Source organism: Oryza brachyantha, chromosome 7 (assembly GCF_000231095.2).
Source record: "Oryza brachyantha chromosome 7, ObraRS2, whole genome shotgun sequence".
NCBI lineage: Eukaryota > Viridiplantae > Streptophyta > Magnoliopsida > Poales > Poaceae > Oryza > Oryza brachyantha.
In genome coordinates, this window is record NC_023169.2 from 3,559,398 (window position 1) to 3,583,301 (window position 23,904).

At 36.5% G+C, this 23,904-nt stretch overlaps 2 protein-coding genes and 1 long non-coding RNA gene across 5 annotated transcripts; 1 reads left to right on the forward strand and 2 right to left on the reverse strand.

The window, feature by feature from the left end:
• Positions 1–1,928: 1,928 nt before the first annotated feature.
• Positions 1,929–2,960, reverse strand: LOC102721004. The gene is made up of 2 exons (XM_006658322.3): positions 2,596–2,960; positions 1,929–2,243 (listed from the first exon to the last, which is right to left on the reverse strand). The coding sequence occupies exons 1-2, from the start codon at positions 2,953–2,955 to the stop codon at positions 2,130–2,132; spliced, it is 474 nt and encodes a 157-aa protein (XP_006658385.3). The 5' UTR covers positions 2,956–2,960; the 3' UTR covers positions 1,929–2,129.
• Positions 2,961–4,591: 1,631 nt separating this feature from the next.
• On the reverse strand, positions 4,592–8,777 carry LOC102710510. 2 transcript variants are annotated; one of them, XR_423660.3, is made up of 4 exons: positions 8,644–8,777; positions 7,072–7,341; positions 6,057–6,173; positions 4,592–5,583 (listed from the first exon to the last, which is right to left on the reverse strand). It is a non-coding gene; the product is annotated as an uncharacterized LOC102710510 (long non-coding RNA). The 2 variants fall into 2 exon arrangements; XR_001550688.2 differs by having other exon boundaries at positions 7,072–7,346.
• A 3,018-nt stretch (positions 8,778–11,795) lies between these two features.
• On the forward strand, positions 11,796–13,654 carry LOC102710711. Of its 2 annotated transcripts, XM_015839383.2 has the most exons (4): positions 11,796–11,937; positions 12,026–12,179; positions 12,281–12,744; positions 13,252–13,654. In XM_015839383.2, the coding sequence occupies exons 2-4, from the start codon at positions 12,050–12,052 to the stop codon at positions 13,369–13,371; spliced, it is 714 nt and encodes a 237-aa protein (XP_015694869.2). In that variant the 5' UTR covers positions 11,796–11,937; positions 12,026–12,049; the 3' UTR covers positions 13,372–13,654. The 2 variants fall into 2 exon arrangements, with proteins under 2 accessions (XP_015694869.2, XP_040381603.1); XM_040525669.1 differs by having other exon boundaries at positions 11,796–12,179.
• The last annotated feature ends 10,250 nt before the right edge of the window (positions 13,655–23,904 follow it).

Here is a 23,904-nt window from a genome sequence, read left to right on the forward strand (position 1 = left end):
AAAGTGCTGACATGTGGGCCCATGGACGATGAATCCACATATCGGTGGCCACGTCCCTCTAACTTTACCTTGGAGAATCTACTTACGTTTATTGGTATTCCTAGCAACAATTCTAGCCTATTCCTGCCAACTACCACTCACATCTTTTCACTTTTACTTATGTGTATATGTCAAAATTTAAATTTTCAACCTTAAATTTAGGGTTGATTTCGAATTTTTCATCGAAGTTTATTTTCTAACATTGACTTTTAGATTGATAAGAATATATATATATAAAATTTATTTACAAATTATTTTTTGTTTTCAAATATATCGTTTGGCTTTTCCATAAAGAAACCCAAGCAATCACCCCTTAAGTTTCAAATAAAATTTTCTCTCAAATTACTAATCAGATCTAACATCAAATTACATTGTTGTGTCCTTGCAATAAAATTCTCATAACAAAATCTCACATAATTATATTTCATCCGGGGAGGCAAGATGTAATCAATTGAGAAATTAGGCCGGGGCATTTTAGTCATTTCACATGTCTATTGGATAAAAAAATAAAATAATGCTTCAAATACTCCATAACAGCATTCTATTGAGAAGTGTAGCTAACGAGTGTCATTTTTATGATTGCATTGTATAAGGTGGCATTTTATAGAAGACATATGTATGGAGTGGCATATTCTTAATTTTTTACATATGCTTGGCTTCCTAGTGCATACTCTCACGTGAGACAGAGTTGCATGCTATTTTTGGTATTCTTTGGAATAATAGTTGGTTAAGACAGAGCTCCAAATGCCTTGAAGTATTGTTTAATTGTCCTTAATTAACACGCCATGAAGAGAGCAACCTCTCATCCTACATTAGCTAGGCACCTTAGAGTACTGATACCAGGCTTTTTCCTAACCAAATTGAATTTCCACGAATCCGTATATATTTTATAAAATATTAAGAAAGCAGAGAAAGAATAACATAAGATATTTAAATAGTCATGTAATGATTAATGAGATGGCTCCTGCGAGAAAGCCCCTCTAAAAAGAATTACAAACCACAAGAAAGGACAGTTAATTATGTCAATAATAAAAAAATGATAAAATACAGTGTAGTAATATAGTACTCCCTCCTTTTTTTTTTTGACGCCGTTGACTTTTTGATTTACATTTGATCCTTCGTTTTATTTAAAAATTTTGTCCAAATATACAAAATTATAAATCATAGTTAAAGTTACTTTAGTAATAAATCAAATCATAATAAAATAGTCAATAATTATATATTTTTTTAATTAAACGAATGGTCAAACGTAGATCAAAAAGTCAACGACGTCAAATAAAAAAATCGGATGGAGTATTAATCTGCATGTTGGCATGTTTATTGTTTAACTGATGAAGCAGGACCAAAAAAAAAAAAATCAGTTTTCAGCTCGGAGAAACACATGTCCTTCTCAACATTCAGTCCATCAAGTTGTTGCTTTAACAGTATGAACACTTGCATGAACAAAATGTAAATCTAATTGCCACTCTATACACATATTCCATTTCAATTTTGCATATCTTCTGCTGAGAAACAAACCTGCAATTAGCTGACTAGATGAAACCTTAGTTGACTGTAGATGTCAGTTTAATACATGTGCATCTACAACTATAATGGATAGACGAATGGACGCCAGGCCAATAATTGAACTAACCCTCCCCATATAGGTACATGGAAGAACTAAAAGAAAAAAAAAACAACTGATTGTTTTCACTGGACAAAGAAAAGGGAAGCATACACAAATGGAAGATAGCCATACCCATACTGAATTCAGCTGAGCAGCATGTATAGCAGCATCGTCACACAGATCCAGCACCAACCACTTGTCCACTCCCTTTCCATGGATCCTGATACTACAAGCAATGAACGATGCAGATAGAGAACTTCACAGAAGCAAGGTCACATTCATATGTACAGGACCAGAATAATGTCAATCATTAAATGACAATTTCATTGCTCATTATTGGGAAAAGAGTACAACCTCTTGAAGATTACAATCTAAACTTTCCAGACTAACTGAAACTTGGAACTTGAAGGCAAAGTTTTATGGAAAGTAAATATGCAAAAAAAAAAGGTACAAAAGGTTGCACATTTTTGCATAAAAGAAACCCTCACGGCTGATAGACATCTGGAAGCTGAAGGCCTACACTAGCAGCAGATTTGTTCAATATCTTCTTCATCTCTTCTGACCGGTCCACAGCTATATTATACGAGAAAAGCAGGTCCTGGATAATCAAACATAATTTACAGAATTAGCATAGTGCACAGTGCATAAAAAACCAATTGGAACATGCCAGTATTGCCACAGTGTGACATTTTTTTGTTGTGTCTAAACTAGGTGTGATTATTACTGGGAAGTGGGAATTAGCAATGAAGCAACTGCGAGCTCGTATACTAAAACACATTGAAGGAAATTCAATTCATCACGTTAATCAGAACAATGGTTTGGCACAAAGATAGTAAGGAACCCAACAGGAAGGGGGAAAAGAAATCTTCCTAGCCATTTCATCGAACACATCGTCTGCGAAAAGAACGCACAAAACAGGAGAAGAGCATCTCTAGGGGAAAATGCACAACCTTGTGGCTGTGGACGCTGGTGAGGAGGTAGGCGTAATCCCCGGCGAGCCGCAGCCTCGCTCCGGCGTCGGCCTCCGTGCCCGTGGGGCGGCGGAACTCGGAGGCGACGAACTCGCGGAAGTGCTTCCTGGAGGCGCCTCCACCCACGTGCCTCCGCACCGCCTTCAGCACGCGCCGGTACACGGACGCCGCGGCGGCCACCATCTGGTCCGTATGGTCGGCTGGAGCCGCAAGATCTGGCGGGCGGCGGCTGGGTTCGCCGGAGGCCGGGAGATCGCCGGCCGCCGCCTCCCTCGAGTGGGGAAATGGGGAAGGTGAAGAGCAAAATGGTCCGCCACAATCTGAACGTACATTTCTCATCCAATGGTGGTGAAGTCTCATCACGAGGCGTAATTAATTAATTATAATCCAAACTTGTATAGATTTTCGCCCTGATTATTTGGAACTCGGTTCTAAAGTTTTGCTCAAGTAGCTAAATCATAGAATTTTTCAATGACTTTATAGCATACAAATTATAAAAAGATAGTGAGTACGCCTGAGTACATACTCTTTTTGGGTTGCATGACTAGGAGGAGTAGTATGTGAAAATTAAACTTTAATCCAATTAAAGCTACTGGTTCAAGGTTGCATTTCATCATTTTTTGTATTTGTCTTTCCTGTTAATCAAGGAGACTAATTGAATTGACCAAACAAAAAATAATATAATAAAAATTTCTACCCCTTGATATACGGCTAAAAGAAATAGTAGAGTAATACCAGTCTCGGTCTTTTAATATCTCTATAAGAGTCATTTGAAGCATAGATATGAGATTTTGTAAATCAACTAAAACTTGCATATCTTATTGAGCTCTATAATTTTGATATAAAGTTTGATTTTATTTGACTCCATATGACCTATCAACAAAATTTAAAGATATTATATGGTAAACTAAATTCGCATTTAGACCCTCACATCATAAAAAAAAAACACCCTGTGGTGGGCAATTTTTTTTAAAGAAAATCCTCACAGAGGACGTTGGGAGTGTAATTTTGTAAGTTTTGAAAATAAAAATATGCTTTTGTAAATATTGAATAAAATAAAAAAATATTCAAGTAATTGACCGGGATCCTGCCGGGCCTGCCACAGGAGTCATGAACAGTTTTGGTAGAAAAATCAATTTAGGGCTCATAAATCCGCATGTCTTCCGAGCTTTGTATTGTTAATTTCACGGTTTGTAAGACAACATGAGATGATACAAATTCCATCTTCTCTAAATTTAAAGTTGAGGGCTGTATCTATTCTCATTTGTTCATCAAAGATGATGAACCGCGTATGGTCAATTTGATCTTTGCATATTGGTGTTGCCATCATTCCATCAGCCCCATCACTATGTCTGTTAATTGATCTTTGCATATTGTTGCTGCCATTGGGGTTCTGACTTCTGACTACTAAGGCCGCGTTCGGCAATAACGGCTTATCTAGCGCGGGAAACGTAACAATAGATTAGTATTAGATTAATTAATTATTAGTTATAAAAAAATGAAAAAATATCATTATGATATTTTAAAGCAACTTTCCTATAGAAAATTTTCATAAAAAATATATTGTTTAGCAATTCGGAAAGCATGTGTGTGAAAAAGAGGGAATTTGAGTTAGTAAGAGGGAGAAAGAATGCGGCCTAAGGCCCTCACATAACACATTGCAAGCCGGCCCTAGACTTTGATTGGCTAAATATGACTAAAATAGGCTGAAGTTCTGAAGTTATTATGAGTCAACTTTCTATCAGGTTTCTTGTTCTAGAATATGGTTAGATAAGAATAAGATGATCCAGAAATTTAGCCTATATTTTAGTCAAGACGCTGGAAGAAAGTATATTTGCAATAGAGCACAGGACATATTCTTTTCTATTATTATTACCAATGTCACAACTTGACATTTGGTGCAAGGACAGAATCACTTTGACAAAAATGCATGGACATTGACGAAAAGACATATTTTAGTGATATAAAATAAAGCTGAACATCTGAGGAGTACACCTAAGCCATGATCTCCACTTCACACAAAATAGGTCCTACATGTTTCTCAAGACATTTAATTTTCAATCCATGATGTGTCTTTAATTATTCATATAACGATTCTGTATTATCATGTGAGATTTTCTCTTCGTTTTCTATTTCTCCTCTTCTTATTTTTCATCCATTTCTTTTCTTTTTTTTTTAATTTGGAGATGGTGCACTCCATTAACTTTGACCTCTGCATTTCTCAACGCAGGAATTTATTATATTTTATACACAAATTGTTAGTTGATGGAGCTAAGGATAATCTTTGCCTCTGAGGCACAAGCAACCTGCTGCCACATCTGCAGTTGACTTCATTTTGCCAACCTAAGTCTCTGACCATGACAATAAAATGTGGTGAAATGAAACAAGTTTGTACATCATGCAAACCCAAGAAGTGTGCCTGAAAATATAACCATTGTTTCAAATCATATAAAAACATTGCAAAATTCAGACAATTGACTCATGAGATTTCACGGTGTCAGAACCATATGTACATATGCAGTCCAAACTGCCAATGCAGTAAGCAACTAAAAAAAATAGTTGAAAACCGTCCAAACTACATTACCACCTCACAGCAAAGTACATCTAATGAAATATAAATACATCTAATGAAATAATCTTCCACTTAACATAAACCAAGGAAAAAAACACATCAAAATTAGAACTACCTGAGTCAAACATCGTGAACTAAACTCGAAATATTCCATTTCATCAGGTTATAATGCACGATCTGATCTCTGCACATCTGCTTGATAAACAAAACATCCTGCCCCGGCCATAGCATTAGATTATAGCTAACAACATTCTTTAATCCTCTCTTGTAAAATGCTAACATCTTCACCAATCTTGTCACCTAACATGAAGCCATTAGCCCCACAGGTGCTGCCAAGTGGCAAAAAAATCGTGTCTTCACGACCTGCTTCGTTTTCCTTTGGTGGGATAGAATATCTGCAAACAGGCAGTTTGAGCAGTTATGGACAAAACAAATAAATTATATTTTCGTCATTTGAATAAAACACATGACTAGATCAAAACAATGCCGTGCCGTAGAGACAGAGAATCGTTTACGATTTTTAATTCAAGACCACTACTTAGGAAAAAAGAAATGTAGCAAACAGTAAACCGGCACAGTTTTATTTGGATGGCAATTGCTATCCACACAATGTCATAACCATGTGGATCCTCTCGTACCAATTCCATGGAGTCAACAAGTGTCAGATGCCTGCAAAAGCCTTTATTATATGCAAACGTTTAGGTGAATCTAAACTAATTTAGAACACTCCACAGCCTTTTAGCCAAAAAAAAAAAACTCCATTGAATTATTTACTTAGAGATCCCTATGAATTTTCAAACATCATAGGGCAGTTTTGATAATGTAGAAGATAGTCTTCTATGCTTGATGAAATGTGAGGGATTCCAACCTTTTCAAGGCCCATAGTCTGGGGGTTAAACCATAATACTACCCTGAGGGTGGGTTGAAGCCCATTGTTCAGTAATTTCTACAGGAAGCATCAGGCATGTTGATCTTATCGCACATCCTGAAACAAAGGTTGGTTGTGTCAACCAGGGTAAAGAACAAACATGCCAGCCACTAAGACCACATCAAGCATTGAAACAAACTACAGAATGTAGCATTATGCTCCTATGCCTCATAGAAAACTCAGTCACCTCTTAACTCACTACAAAGATTTCAACAGTAGAGACAGGCACAACATGACAAGTCCCCCACTAACCCAACATCTGAACCTTCCTCTTCCCCCTTAAATTCAGACACCATCTCCTCCCTCAAAGTTCAGACCACAGATCAAAATCACAAACTGGCAAAAACTCTGCTAGTTCCCTCTCTTCTCCATGGAGCTCCAGTTCCAGAAGCCACAAGGACAAGGGCATGCCCAGCAGCAATGCCACTACCAAATGCCAACCACGACAGCATCCAGAAACAAGGCGAGAAGCAAGTGCAGCAGCAAGTTCGTGGGCGTCAGGCAGAGGCCCTCGGGGAGGTGGGTGGCAGAGATCAAGGACACCACTCAGAAGATACGGATGTGGCTCGGCACGTTCGAGACCGCCGAGGAGGCTGCACGGGCCTATGACGAGGCCGCATGCCTCCTCCGGGGCTCAAACACACGTACCAACTTTGCGACACATGCCGCGCCAGACTCACCGCTCGCGTCAAGGATCCGCACCCTCCTCACACACAAGAAGCTCAAGAAGAGCACGCCCCAGCCTACCATCGCCTTCAGCACTGCAGTATACCAGCATGCTAGTGCTACCCCAACAACTGCTGCAAACAGCACAAGCACCATCACCACAACCACAAGTGGTGTGAGTCCTAGCAGAAGCAACAGCTCAAGCATCAATTTTGCTATGAGTGGCAGTGGCCTTCATGCTACAAACCTCGCTAATCGGCGCATGCGTGATGAGGTCTATAAGGGATACCTGAATGGTGGAGCCGAAGACTTGCAGCTGGCTTCACAACAATTTGATCAGTCATGGGCACTCAACACCAGCCTACCGCTTGGGAATGGATGCGGCATAGCAGGCACCAATGCCTGCTCAGTGGCCTTGGACCAGGATAAGATGAAGACAGAGAAGCAAGGCTCTCCATCAGCCCATGGCATGAATGGCGTCCAGGAGCAGGAAAGCTTTGATATGGGTAATGATAATGATCCATGTGATTCCTTGTGGGATCTGCCCCCTATTTGTCACCTGTCCTGCAAGTCTTTAATGTATTAGACCAACAAAACTCGTGATCCCCATACCAAGATTCCTCCTTTTTGAGTCCATTTTCTGCTATATGAGCCAATTCCATACAAAAAAAAGTATGAGGAACGATGGCCGGCAAGCAGAGTAATGTGACGGATGTATCTTGTGTTTAGATGAGGGGCCTTTGGAATGTTAAGTTTCTCTCCTTTTGATTTTGTTCTGTCAGGCTAGCATTTTTTAACATGTATGGCGGATGCAAACCAGTGAAGGTGCCAATGTGCATAGAGGTTTATCATATCTTATTCCTTATGTAAGCAATAAAGTAAAATTTTGTGGAGGATTCTTTCAGAGATTTTGAATAATTTATAAGAATTTTTGATAGATCGACAACCTTTTAGTGTAGCTTCCTACTGGCTACTGCACCAATAGCACAAAAAATCATGATACTAGGGTTTGTAAGACTAATATTTGCGTTGATGTAAGAAAATCGCAAAATAGTTTACTAAGCGCATGAGCAAAGTTTTTCTTATGACAGAGAAAAAACTGAATGATCGCATGTTTCAGTTCAGTGTCTGAAATTTCAGATTAAAAATTAAATTACAGATGGAAAATTTTTAATTATTTCTCAAAACTGAAAAGGAAATTTAAAACACAAAGCAGATCCAATTTCCAATAGATGGCAGCCGAAGCATTCCACCACTCCACCTTGATACAAGTAAAAAAAAAATAAACTAAAACACATAAATTTGGAGAATCATGGTGAATTTTGTCACCACGACACCAAACTCAGGGCTAATCCTAATCTGATATCAACTCACTGTGATTTGAAGAAAAATAAAAAACACAACCACCTCCAATCTCTTACACGGACCAAAAAACCATGGAACTAGGTATTACAGTGATGCTCCTAACTAGTCAATATCAAATCGAAGCCTCAGTTTAGCTCTATAATCCTAGTGAGATCCTATCACAATACTACGAACATTTCGAAGACATACACCGACAAATAGATCGCAGCCAAAGCACTCCACCTCGATGACCAAAAAAAAAAAAAAAATAACACACATAAATCTGGAGAATCATGGCGGATTTTGTCACGGCGCCACCAAACTCAGGGCTAATCCTAATATGATATCAACTCATTGCGATTTGAAGAAAAAAAGAAAAACACAACTACTACCTCCAATCTCTTATACGCACAAAAAGATGGAACTAGGCATTACAGCGATGCTCTTAGCTAGCCAATCCCAGCTAAAACCCTAATAAGGCGCTACAAGGGGGGAAGGATGCGGGAGGGTAGCTCACCTCTCGGCGCCGTGCAGCAGTCGGCGGCGGCGGCGGCGGACGGAGAACCTCGCCGCCGTTGCCCGCTCCGCCGGTGGGGATTTGCCCTCGTCCCAGATCAACTGCTCGTTGGGCCGGGCCGGAAAAGTGGTGATGTGTAATGGGCCATGTCTGGCTCAAATTCCGTCTCGAATCGACCACTATGAATAAAAAGTCCGTTTTCCATCCCTACTATTAGCAATGTAAAAGCAAATGCTAAAAATAATCCACTGTGAAAAAAAAGGACCTACAATCAACTTGAAGATTAAGTTTTCAAATTTAAAATTTCGCTTAATCTTACATAGCTAAGGTAAACGATGGAGCCGGACGGGACTAACCAACTGAGCTATACTCAGCTCGCTCCCCGAATCCAATTTCATAATTACTATCAAAACAAGTACACTGTTCTACCTAAAAATCTAAAATAATTCTTCAAAAACGAACTTAAAAATCGATAATCTGCACCAAAACCAACAAAAAATATTATAAATATTTATAACATTATAAATATTTCCCTAACAAAATAGTAGGCTCCTTTAAAAACATAGAAATTTCACGTGTTTCCCTCCCCTATAGTACACAAACTTATTTTACTCATTGGACAAATCTAACTACTCAAATCATCTGTATTAAATCAGACAGTCCACGATTCATCTATCATATTTCCATTTATTGGCTCCTCAAATTACGCGTACATTTCATCTATCTTCCACACATTAAATCTAAAGCATTAATTCCGAATTTTTAAAATATCAATATATTTTTTAAAAACTATGAAAAAATTGTGCAATAAATATTTGCTAGGAATTATATAACTCACAATAAAATTAAACTTGAGAGTTGCACGGTTGGTTTATACTTTTGATATATACAACGTAAGCAAAATTTTATTTATTATAGAAAACAAAAGGTTGTTTGTGATGCAACTCATGTTTGTATAAAGTGGTTTGTATTAAATTTAGTATTATAGGGTTCAAATTTTGTGTTAATATCAAATAATATGAATAAATTATTAAATTAAAACTATCCTTGTAATATATGAACTTGGTATTGTAGTGATTATGAAATTAATGTATCAATTATCATGCAATATATTAAAATCATCCTTGCAATTTGTTGATATCATAATGATTCTAAAATTAATAAACTTGAAAACTATTAATTTATTACGATATGGTCCAACCTATAATGCAAAGCTATAATAGCCACCATTAAATGATGGTTTACTGCTATTTTGTCAGAGTTTGTTTAAATAATCAAATTAACAAACGCTTGATAGATAAACAAATTCGAACGTTTGTTTTATATATGATTGCATTAAAATGAATTTATAATATCTTATTTATATTATGAAATTATAAATTAGATCATAGCGTTAGCATGAGTGTGAATAGAAAAAAGAAAAATGCCGTATCATTTTTTTATCTACTTGCACCGTAAGAGTAGGTAAAATAGCATAGCTAGCTATAAACATATTTTAAGGAGATAAGAGGTGAGAGAGAAATGGATTGTGCTACAGATTTATAGTTATTTGTAGCACATACTCAAAGACATAATATGTGTATGACAGATGAGATGTAGTAATTATATATTTTATAAGTTGCTATTATATAAATTAACTATTAGATTGACTATAGATAAATTAGAATGACTATAATATTAAACTTGCTCTAACGCTGACACCTGCACAACTACTTCTACTCATATCTGACGTGATTCACGATAACGTTTTCTTTAAAAAAAAAGCAGGACCTTTACCATTCATTACAAAGAAAACGCAGAGGCCTAGTTTCTTGACACTAACCTTTTTTTTGGAAAAACAAACTTCTTGACACTAACCTGAACTAGTCTACAACAATAAATAACAACTTGACCAAGTACCTTGATGGGACTAAAATGTAAAACAAAGAAGCCTACTAGGATACTATCTAGAATGGATGGAACTACAATGCACAAATAAATCAATGTTGAAATTGAAGACCTTTCCTTTGGCCTATGGACAGAACTTCACCAGTTATATGAATATAAATCCCCCCCCCCCCCATTTTTTTTGAAATCACCATGTTCCCAGTTCAAATTGTTTAGTTTACAGTTGAACTCCTACATTTTTTTTATTTTTAGAGAAGGGTATTTTTACCCGGCCTCTATGCAGCCATTTTTTTAATTCGAGAACTTTAAAAACTTAGCCCAAGTAGAGGACTTAGCCTCTCAAGCACCCAAATTTCTAAAATTCATGTTTCTATGGAGATTTAAACTCCTACATGATTATCCATCAGATTCAGACCATCACTATATTGTGTGTTAACATCTTAACTTTTGAGGTGGTTTTCCTACAGAAGGTTCTGATCCTGTCTCTCATTATCATGGCCCCTATCCTGCTACCATGTTTTGTACTTGAGCTGAATTTTGTGCATTTTGTTCCTTGTCACAACTCCTTTGCTGACAGCCTACAGTGTTGTAACGTCGAACCTGCCCATGAACCATCATGCAAATCACAACTTGTTTGATGAAATTACATGTATTTAATATTTGAGGAACAGTGATTAACATTTCATGAATGTTCTAAAGTTTTTCTATCGCATAACTACTGAAATAATGGATAGACATGGAAGATCTTTAGGAGAGATGCTATGACGAGTGAATACTGAATATAGTGTAATTCATCGGAGATACCAAGGGATAAATTCTTAGGTTAACTTTTGATCTAAATTCTGAATTTGATACTCTGTGACTAAGCTGTGTACCATTTATGCAGGATAAAACCATCTTTATTGAGAACCAACAAAAACTTTATTTTTCTTGTTTGAAACAACAACTTGCTATATCTTTGCTGAGTTGGACTTTCAGGAGATAACACCAAATTACAGAGATTGATTAATCAACAAGCCTTAAATACATATTTTTTTTGCATGGCTTGCTTAGTTTCCTTTTTCCCATTATGGATTGCTCTGAATAATTTTTCCCATTATGGATTGCTCTGAATAATTCTTGACATTGTTTTGCACAGTTGTGTGCCAAGTGTTCTGCTGAGTGAGGATGGGCCCCAAAGCACCATTTTCACCCCCTTTGTCACCTAGCAAGTAGCACAATCCCACACACAAGCTAAGCCTTGCACCTTGGTGCAAAGCAGTTTCTAAGGCTTGTGGTCATACTGGTATCTCCACACTTCTTCCCCAATATAAATACAAAAAAAAAGGAGAAAAATTGAGAGAGAGAGATCACTTGAAGTCTTGGAAACCAGCAACCAAAATTGATGCTTGGGGAGCATCCATTGGAGTGGGTCCAAAGCAAGAATCTTTTCTTTGGCAAAGTGATCTGAATCTGATCGGTGATCAGCTGCTGTGTTGTTAACTTTGTTATATAGATCTTTGGTTGGGTTTTTGACAAGATGGAGAAGGGAGGTGTCGGCATGGATGCAGCAAGCCTCCAGGACATGTGGGACTGGGAGGTCCTGCCTGACCACATGAGCTCCTCGATCTCCTCCCATGGCGGCGGCCATGGCCGGACCACTCTTGGTGGTGAGATCAGCTCTTGCTTTTGGCCTGAAAGATCTCTGCTTTTTTTTTCTTTTTGTGATCGTTCAGGAAAGATTGCATCTTATTCGGTTGAATGATGATAGATCAAGAAACGGAGGGATCGAGTCTGCCTCCATCGGAGGAGGACGCCGGCGCCGGCGCCGACATGGCCGTCGACGAGTGCAAGGACATCGGCGTCGACGTGGCGGCGGACACCAAGACGGGGCCAGAGGCAGAGGAGCCCCCCATGGCGGCCAAGGCAGCCCAGCTGCCGGCCTCCGACGGAGCGGAGGAGGAGGAGGCGTTCCAGAGCTCCGACGACGCCACCAAGGTGATCGACGACGACGACGCCGGCGGCGAAGAGGACAAGAAAGGGGGCAGGGGAAGGGCGCGGCCGGAGTGCGTGGTGTTCAGCGTGGGGAAGCTGCGGGTGAACGGCATCGGGGCGCTCTGCTCGTTCGGCGTCGCCGCCGCCACCGTCTGCATCTTCCTCGTCGGCGGCAGGCTGCAGCACCACCACCGGCAGCAGCAGCAGAAGATCCAGCTGCAGCTCTATGGCGATGACAAGGTTTTGATGGCTCGTTTCAGCGCCCTCTTTCTACCAAAAATCCATCATTTATCTTTTTTTTTATATTAAATATTACTTTTTTAACATCTAATTCATCGTCAAATATGATGGTCATAATTAATTCTCTACCAAAAATCCATAATTTATTTTTGTGCACGTGCATGCCTAAGTTAAGCAAGGGGTTTGGTAGATTTTTGGTGCGATGGAAGTTTGTAAATTTTCAGTCACCTAAAATTATACAGTTAATTAATTCATTCATTGAGATGCATCTTGAGACTTTCTAACATGAAGTTTCTATTAGAAAAACAAGACGAAATCCTTTATGATTTTGGAGTGATTTTTGTTATGGCTTGATACTGAAAGAGAATCTAAATCGGCATATCAGTTAGGTTCTAGGAAAAGAAAATTAATTGCCCAAACTATGTTTTTTCAATCAACTTTCACTTATCTTAAACTCTTACCCATGAGAAATTTTGCCTGAATATGATTTGATTTGTTGATGTGCAGAGAATGCAGCAGGTTGTGCAGCAGACATCAAGGCTGAACCAGGCAATGTCATCTGTGATGGGAGGAGGTGGATCAACTAGGGCAAACATATCATTTGGTGGCTACTATGAAGGCTTTTGATCAACCAATTCATCATTAAGAATATGTAGTATGATCAAGTACAATTAAGTTGCCATTCTAGCAAGTAGCAACTTACATATTGCACCCTATCACCTTAGTTGTGTGTACCATATATACACTGGATGTAAATAATTGGGTTCTTGGGACCTTGGCACATGTAGATGATGAGGATGGAGCTAATTATAGATTATTACTAAGTTGATAGTTAAGGAAAATAACAACTGTTTGACTTGTGCTTTAAGTCAAAACCAAAAGAGGTTGAATTATGGGGAAGCTACCATACCGAAGATGAGTTGTTTTTTCATTTGTGAACTGGTCAGATTAACTAAACAAGGTGATAATTTTTTCAGATTATTTGCACTTCATTTCGTGACAAAGAACCTTTCAAGCTAGAAAATACTACATCCGTCCTTAAATATTTAATGTCGTTGACCTTTTTATACGCATTTGACTATTCATCTTATTAAAAACTGACAAATATGTAAAGCTATATATATGCATAAAAATATACTTAACGATACATGAAATGATATAAAAATAATTAATAATTATGTAAATATTTTGAATAAGATGAACGATCAAACATGTATAAAAAAATCAATGACGTAGAACATTTAGGGACGGAGGTAGTATTTCAGTTTTGAACTAGTTTTCGTACCATGCCTAACCATGCACTGAATCTGAAAGAACTCTGTGTTGTCGATTAGCACAGAATACATTGCCATCACGAGTTAACAACTGAAAATGGGCTACTTTTCTCACTGCAATCCGATTAATTTCCAACAAAACTCACTGAAAAACAAATATCTCAACAGCAATATCGTAACATGTTGCAAAAAATATATATATATATATAAATCTGCTGTCAGTCAGATCAAAGCCAACTCTGACAAGTTTCTTGTGAGGTTGAGTTGAATGGGCTCAAACTGTATGTATGTAATTCAGTAGTTGTATTGCTGACGCTGACACCAAATAGAAGCCAGAAAGAAAAGAAAAGAAAAACATTTGTTGCATGTGTTTATTGGCATTTGTCTTTTTTTCTAGGGCATACGGTTGCGTGTACGGTGCATTTGATAGACTTGCTAGTCGTTATCATGATTGATTTATTATTATTTACCGAATTTGTGCAGATTTTACATCAGTGGTAGTTCTTTGCTTGACGAATTACAAATTATACCTGCAGCAGACTCAATGTTGGAGAACGGGAGAGTCGGAGACAGATGGTTGGAAAGAGGAGGGGGCATGGCTGGTCAGTAAAGGTTCTAGGCCGCGTTCGCTGGTCCTCTAAGTTAACTTACCGTTCTCGTTTTCCGCGCGCATGTTTTCTAAACTGTTAAACGGTGTATTTTTTATAAAATTTTTTAATAAAAAAGTTGTTTAAAAAATCATATTAATCTATTTTATATTTTTTAATAATTATTAATTAATTAATCATGTATTAATCTAGTACTACGTTTTTCACGCCGGGGTAACTTAACTAACCTCTACCCATACGAACGCGACCCTAGTGAATCTAGCAGACTTACGCTTTTATCTTTTCGCTTATGCTTATATTTACGAGTCAAAATTTAAATTTTTAATTTTAAATTTAGAGTTAAATTTAAGGTTTTTCACTAAAGTTTATTTTCTAGCATTGGCTTCTAGATCGTTAAAATACGTATATAAAATTTATATTTATAAATTATTTTTTTAAAACATGTCGTTTGGTTTCCTCACCCCTTAAAGGCCATTATCCTCCTCTCTTTGAGACGAAACAGAGCTTACAAACCATTATCTTCATTAATCACTTATTGAAAACTATGATTGTGGTATCGTTAAAACTAATTGAAGAGCTTTGTGTTGTTTATAGGGGAAAAATCATTCTCAATGATCACTTTGCTCCATAGTACTACCATGTCCCTAAATGTTTAACGTCATTGACTTTTTTATATACGTTTAACTATTCATCTTTTTCAAAAAATTTACATGATTATTAATTATTTTCGTATCATTTCATTTATTGTTAAATATACTTTCATGCATATATAACTTTACATATTTTATAAAATATTTTAAATAAGACGAATAGTCAAACACATATAAAAAGTCAATGTCGTCGAACATTTAGTAACGGAGGGAATATAATAGTAGGACAATCATTGGTGTCTTGTTAACAAGGCTAGCTAAACACCTATGCGATCAAGGGGTAGGTTGATTGAACATGATTTTCCCCTCTCAACTATAGCTTTCGACGTACTTCCTCTGTTTAATAATTTTAAAAGATGTCTGATTCTTTTGCTTATAATGTTTGATTATTTGTCTTATTTATTTATTTTGCTTGTGACTTACTTTATTATCAAAAGAACTTTAAGCACGATTTGTCATTTTTTTTATATATGTACTAAATTTGGAATAAGACGAATGATTAAACGTTAAAAAAAAAGTCAAACATTTTACGTTATAAAATAAATGTAGTATCAACTAATATTGAGTAAGTCCAGTTTTGGTCCCTTAACTTTTACCAAGTAAATTTGGTCCTCCCAACTCTCAAAACTGTTACAATGTCCATCAATGCGGTTTTGAGTGGTTTTGCCTGTTTATGTCGATGTGGCAGCTGAATTGGCTGTGAGGGACACACGTGGATGCCGGTCTCGATCTCGACCTAGGTCTCCCATCCATGTCACCTCTTCCATGGATATTGCACGACTCAACCATGGCGCCCACTCTTCACACGCATTGTCTTCTAAGCGCACATTTCTTAAACTCTTACATATTTTTTTTAAAATAATTATATATGAAAGTTTACCATCTCACTTTTTAAAAATAGATTTTTGATTTTATAGTAGTTAATTCCATCGTTATAAAAAATTAGATCATCTTTCGTCTTCACCCGTAAAAATATAGCCTAAATCTAGAAAAATCAATAAAATCGAGGAACTAAAACTAGACTTGATTCTTGAATCTGTGGCCCTACCTTGTTGGACTCTTTGTCCAGTTCCACTAACAACGCACTGTTCTTCTTGAGGGCAGAGTTGACCCTCGGACAATCTAGGGCATGGCCCAAATCAGAGGGGTACTCTCACTATATATATGATAAGGCATCCTTTGCTGTAAACAGGGTTGTGTTTACGTCTACGATGCTACTTATATAGTATACGGCTGCAGTCTTTTTTGCCACACTATTTCTCGACTTTTACATATATGCTTTGCTAAGCTATGTATTTTTTATAAAAGTTGATCATATCATATTTTTAAAATAGATCTTTCAACTTTAAAGTAGTTAATTCTATTATTTATAATATAAAATTGCTATCACAAAAATAAATCGGTTAACGTTTCATCCTTCATCTAATGAAAGAACGCAGTCCAGAGCTATTGTGGCTCTTTATCTTGGGCCATTGATGTGGCTCAAACAGTAAAAAGACATATCCTAATGCATGGCATTGTATCTCCACTGTAAGTTGTTCTCCGGATTCCACTGTACATATAAGCACATGCTCCCTCCGTCTCTAAAGGCTTGACGTCATTAATTTTTTATACACGTTTGATCATTCGTCTTATTCGAAAAATCTATATAATTATTAATTATATTTTGCATTTTTTATAAGATGAATAGTCAAACATATATAAAAAGTCAATGGCGTCAAACCTTTAGTGACGTAGGTAGTATTTAATCCATATCCTATGAAGTAAGCATAACTTAACTGGTTAGGCTTACTGTGGTATAACCTTAACACATGTGCTCGTATCTACAGTTAATTAATTACTTTTTCTATGGTACGTGACAATGACACATCCATCGCTAGCAAAGCACCAATGGTTTAAAAAAAAAAAGCCTGAGCCCTATAATTTACCCTGTTCCTTTCCAATCGAATTTCTTCTCCCTCTTCATCTTGCTCATGAGCATTTCTCGGCTGTATTTTTCAGGTTGATGAAAGATTAAAATTAAAATAAACTATATAAAAATAAAACAATAGACTTCTGTCTAGAAAGATTTAGCAGTTTGAAAGCTGGGCATGCGCATAAAAGGTGAGAAATAATTTGACCCAAATAACCCAACGGTTGTCGCAACTTTTTCAGATAATGGGCCCTTTCTGCTTCCGGAAGGGAGACACCCATATCGCCGACGTACTTCACTTTGGCCTTTTGATTCTAAATATTCTTGGTTGGGGTATTTACCTTTTGGAGAAGCATAAATTCGATCCACTTTATTAAAGCTTGAAACTCTATCCTAAAGCTTATTGATTAGGCATCTCCATTCTGCATACCATTTGTATTATTTTTTGAACCAAGCTTAGATTATACATTGTATAATAATTGCTACAAAAGTTTTGGTGACACAACCCGATGGGCGATGGCTCCGTTGGTTATGTCACCTGACCTGTTTATTTCATGTTGCTTCGATTTTTGAAAAATATTCAATCAAACAAGGGCCAGAAAGAAAAAAAAAAGGGGGGGGCATAGGATGCTTGGGATGTGGTCATAATTTTTTCAAATGGGATCCTCTGGATTTGAACTCTATTTTTTTTCTTACTTCCTCTGGCAAATTTTTTTTGACAAAATATATATTTATATTTAGAGAGTTTCGTCATATAAAGTTAGTTTATATATAGAAAATTTATAGGTACTAACATATATAACATATAAAGTATCTATAGAAAAAATATTCTACATTGAAATATCATCTTAGAAAGCAGCTTATAACAGAAATAGGTTATAACATAAGCAGCTTATAACAGAATCATATTCTGTTATATGATTCTGTTATAAGCAAATACCTGACCTGCCCCGTTCCTAAGCCTACTCATCCCACACGGTTATTTTTCTTTTACAAAAAGGAATTGGCGGTGGGGTTGTGGTGGATTCAACATTCACCAAAAACCACCGCTCCCTTTCGAAAGGAGTATATACCATAGAATTTTGAGAATTTTAAAATTGAAACAGCCTCAAAAATTGGTTACATGCGTGCATATTAAGTTAGGGAGGATAAGTAGCATTTTCCTCGTTTGATAAATATGTTGTTGCAAGTATATAGTATTTTTTTTATTGAGGATAAGAAATATGATCGGTGATTGCTCTACTTCCAGTGCTTATAAAGAAATCAATCGTCATTCTTTGCTTATTCATATAACACTATTGACTTTAATTTAGATCTATTCGTATTATTTAATATCATCTTAGAAAGATTTATATATGCACTAGCTAAATACGTATGCCTTGTTACGAAGAAATATGAATTATACGCATGTTAGTATTACTTTGGACTAACTTGTATTTTAGAGATAAAAAATATAACCTATATAGAACTATTTTGTAGTATTTTATGTATAAAAACATAGTTGGTAAAACAATATATATAATAGAGTTGGTGAATGATAAATTCACTGTCACCACCATTATATTATATACACATACGCTCACACACATGTTTCTCCTCTCACCTAGCAGAAAGCATAGACACCGTTAAATTGCATATGAATAATGCAACTATGTGCTACACATTTATGGTTGTTGTAAAACTCGATGCCCGTTATACAGTAAACTCCTAGAAGATACGTGTCAGATGCTTAGTGTAGGAGAGTTACTCAATATACACCCATTAATTTTTTTGGGCTTCTAAAATGGAAGCACCGGATTGAATCTTTAGCTCTAAGAGCAGGTACAGTAGTAGACTATATAAGCCAGTTGTAAGCATATTTTAAAGAGATAAGAGAGGAGAGAGAAGAGATGTGAGCTACTAATTTGTAGCCAGCTGCACACGGACTTCAAGACAAAATGTGTGTATGACATGTGGGACCATGTATGGATGTTTTATAGATAACTATTATATGAATTGCCTATTAGATTGACTATAGATGAATTAGAGCGAGTAGTTGGACTTGGGTCTAAACCACTTATGCCTCCCGGTTTCTCAATCCCTAGTAACCACCTCCCACTCCAATGCCATGCTGTCGTTGCCGCCCTCTCTCCCACGCCTCCTACCGACTTCACTTTTATAGACCATAACTTCCTTGACCTGCCCCGTTCCTAAGCCTACTCATTCCACACGGTTATTTTTCTTTCACAAAAAGGAATTAGCGGTGGGGTTGTGGTGGATTCAACATTCACCAAAAACCACCGCTCCCTTTCGAAAGGAGTATATACCATAGAATTTTGAGAATTTTAAAATTAAAACAGCCTAAAAATTGGTTACATGCGTGCATATTAAGTTAGGGAGGATAAGTAGCATTTTTCTCGTTTGATAAATATGTTGTTGCGAGTATATAGTATTTTTTATTGAGGATAAGAAATAATTAACAAGCAATCAACGGCTAGGATTTTATGGCCGTGGCCCTCGCCTCTAGAGAGGTAAGATGGTGAACTCCGAAAGAGTTTTTTTTTCTTATGCGAGGATGGAATAATATATTCTTATTAATGAAAACAGTCTGAAGATGATGCATTTCATCCTGGGCTTTCTGGGGATGGATGACATCTCGTCCTAGCACTGGAGTGTGGTGGCCATGTATATTTTAAGAGATTTTTTATCATTTTTGAAAAAGATCTCAATGTACCAAAGATTTTAGTACAAATTTTTGGTATCTTAAGATATCACATTTTTTTACACTAAATATAGTGGTACCTTGAGATATTTTTTTAAGGATGGTAAAAAAGCTCATATTTTAATGATGTCATACGCACGGAAAAATGATTTTACTGTAAAACTATATTTGATTTCTCTGATATCATATTATCCGTAGAAAATCACAACTCTAGGCAGGCCGAATTATGTACTGTTTGCACTAAGTAAAGTTGCATTAATTCACAAGGGATGAAATGCATTTATATATTAGTCTAATATTACTTTAGCTACCTGTTCTGTGCTTTAGTTTTGACTTCAAATTATACCATGGACAGACTACGCAAGTATCTTAGAGGTTTTCTCCCATTGTTAGAGGTTTTCTCCCATTGTTAGAGAGAGCTATACCTCTGCACTACTTGAGAGGTAAAAAAAAAACCGGTGAACTTATCTTGACAATAGTAAATACTCTCTACATTCCAAAATATTTCAATTGTAGTCTTTCTTACACATATCATTACAGCTAAAAAGACTAGAATGTCCATTACTTTAGGATATCAATATTTCTGACCCCAACTTTAATGAACTCCAGTTATTTTGTCTCTTATTTTACCAAACTTCAATGCACGTGTCCATTTTAGACATCCGTAATATAATGATGGCTTTAAATATAAAATCTTTATGGGACAAATAAGATAGAGTAAAGATAAAGTTATTTTTAGGATATAGAAAGTACCTTTAAAAGACAAGTGAAAACTTTAAAGCATATACAAAGATGAATTTTCCATCCTGATCTTACTTGTGCAATTAGCACTTTTGGTATCTTTTCACGGAGAGATATCACTCAAAGTGGTGAGGAGGCGTATAACTTTACAAGAAAAACGCACAGACATAAAAGGATAATTTTTAAGAAATACCTCTACCTCCGCTCGTAAATATAAGAGATTCATAGTTATTATTTAGAGAGATTAAGGACAAAGGAGAAAAGACTAGGATGTTCGCCGGGTGTGTGAGAGGTGGAATCGCGTTGGGCTGAAGAAAATAGTACTCCCTCCGTTTCAGGACTTACGACTTTTTAGTCTATTTCTAGATTCATATAGATGCTAATAAATAAATATATATATATATATATTCATCAAGTGATGAATTTAGGCAATGCTTGAAAGTCTTACCATATGAAACGGAGGTAATGGTACTTAAGATCTTTCGTATTTGTTATCACCTTTATCTTTCCGTTTATACTTATACTTATAAGCCAATTTTAAAATTTTAACATTAAATTTAAAGTTGATTTTAGGGTTTATAGCTTATTTTTAGCCTTGACTTTTATTCACAAATTATATTTTGTTTGTATATATGCAATTTCGCTTATTCCTACCATAAACAAAAATATGGGCCCCTATATCTGTTAACGAGATAGTATGATCCTAACGTTTACAATCTTCTATTAAATAGAATTATTTAAAAGTGATCCACACACGAGTTATCACGTCTCAACTGAACATTTAAGAAGGTGGATGGGAGGTAATACTCTTACTTAACGTCTTCAAGTTTCTTTTGCACATTTATGATCATTGACCAACATAAAGATTAAGCTAGTTTTTAGATTTAATCCCTCACCTAATGCCAAACACACATTTAAGCTTTAAAATTTCCTCATCACCAACGGTGGGGATATAGGAGAGTTACTCCTGTGCTCTAAACAACGTTTTCGCATAGTCACATCCAGTCTTAACGTCAATATTGTTGTAATAAGCATAATATATGTGTAAATATTACGATTAAAAGATAATATATGTGTAAATATTTTATATACTTGCTCTTAGCAATCTAAAAACAAAGTCTAAAAAATAAACTATAATAAAAAAGATTTAAAATCAACTTTAAATTTAAGTTTTAAAATTTAAATTTTGGCTTGTACGAAAATACGAGGGATGTGCCTTTTAGAAGGCAAAACTACCAACACTAGCCGAATCCATACTAAATACTCCAATTTTTCAGAGTTTCCTGTTTCATAACCATTTTTAGAAGGACAGGCAGACATGAACAACAGAGACCCTTTTATGTCTTAGCTCCATATATATATATATATATTTATTATTATTATTATGTTACTACCTGCGTATTTAAATACATGGCATCGTTGACATTTTTCAACATCTGTCGTGCAATTTTGACCACTGTTTTGTTATAGTATAACAATAATATCTAACAAAAATAATATTATAAAAGTACTTTATACTCTTGTCAGAATTTTCTCCCCTTGCTAATACCCTTTTTAAGTACATAAAATCCATGGTAGCTCAAATTTTGGACATTTTAGGTGAACTAAATGTAGAGTACATATTTAAAAGTATGTAATTATATAAATCCATTCAATTTGGTGCGCTTGGCTTGCGAACGCTCGTAGCACTATCAGGTAATTTATTTTTTGCATCTCACACAAGCTCAATCTGTCTTTGTCAATGGAAAGTTTAAGCACGCATTGATAAGAGCAGCACACCAGCAACAGAATAGAAATGGTAAAAAAAAATGCATGTGCTAACAGTCTAGAAGAATATAAATTCAAAAGCTTAATGGTTATATGAACTATATGTTTGGTGTTATTTATTTGCGGTAGTAGTACAAACTAAAAACCAACCCTACACCTAGCATTTAAAATCTTTGATCTAAATCCAACAGGTTCCAAATTCAAAAAAATTCATTGTCCTGTAATTTGTCTTTTTTCTAATAAAAAACAAGATATAACATCAAACATAAGAATGGAGACAAACTCAAAGAATGGACCAAAGAACCCTCAAACTTGGTGTTGTTGAAATATGATATTTTGTAGCCTGCAGAGAGATCACATAAAAAAAAATCATGTGCAGAAGATCATTCCGGTTTTGTTCTACCTTGCATTAGTATTCTTTTGGAGGTAGGTTGAAGTGTGAGAAATAGCCATTCCAATGGAAGAAAAGACGAGGGGTAGGAAGACCAAGAAGTGGAAAGGGACAAGATACCAGCATAAATTGCTCATGACACCCTGATTGGGTTGCAAGGAGGCACAATGTGGCAGGAGAGGGGTAAAGTGCAATAGACTTCACCCTCACCAAAGCAAAGCTGATGGTTACTTACCTCCTCCTCTCCTCTATTTCCTTCCCATTTGCACACTGCCTCTCTTCACCATTCCTCCATGGGGTGGCTCCACTCCCTCTTCTCCCCCATCAAGAAGCTCTGGGTTCGCGTGCATTCGGAGCGTCGCAACCGTAAGTTCTTGCAAATGCAACAGTTCTTTCTTGATGATGGTTTCCTTCTGCATTTTCAAACATGATGTTGTGGAGATGCTGCCAATTTTTTTTTTTTTTTGGTCTCTGAACATGTTACATGTCTCTGAATTTCTTGACAGGGAGGGGAATGTACATCTTGTACAAGGATGTTCAGTCCTGCCAGGATGAGGATGTGCATGTGCTGTGGTCGATCCTCATCGACTCACACCGTCATCCAGCTCTCATGAAGCTGAAGCTCTGAAGTCTCTGAGGCCATGGCATGAGCAGCAGAAAACTTCAGAAGCTACTCTGTGTAGGCTACAGAGGGCATTCCTGAGAAGCCATTCTAGGGTGTGGTTTTTGGCTTTGATGATGATGATCTTCATTGGCCATTGTTCTTGCATTCATACACTCAAAAAAAAAGATAAAGAGAGAGGTTTGTGTGTCTTTGTTCTTGGTGTTACTGAACCTGAAATTTGGTCATGTGCATCCTTAGTTGGTGCATAGGCTAGGAAAAAAAAAGGTTTGGTGAGGGTAAAATGTTGTTGTTACATGTGAGTGTTTTGTGTTGGGATTGATAATGAGTGTGAGGCTGAGCTCATTGTACATACACACATACATACTTGCATACTTGCTCAAATGCCTTACCCTTGATTGTGGTATTAGAGATAGGTTTGGTAGAGTGTATCTGTCCCTGCTTTTGGTTATTTAATATCCTATCAATTTCTTGTTGCTTGATGTGTCCTTTGC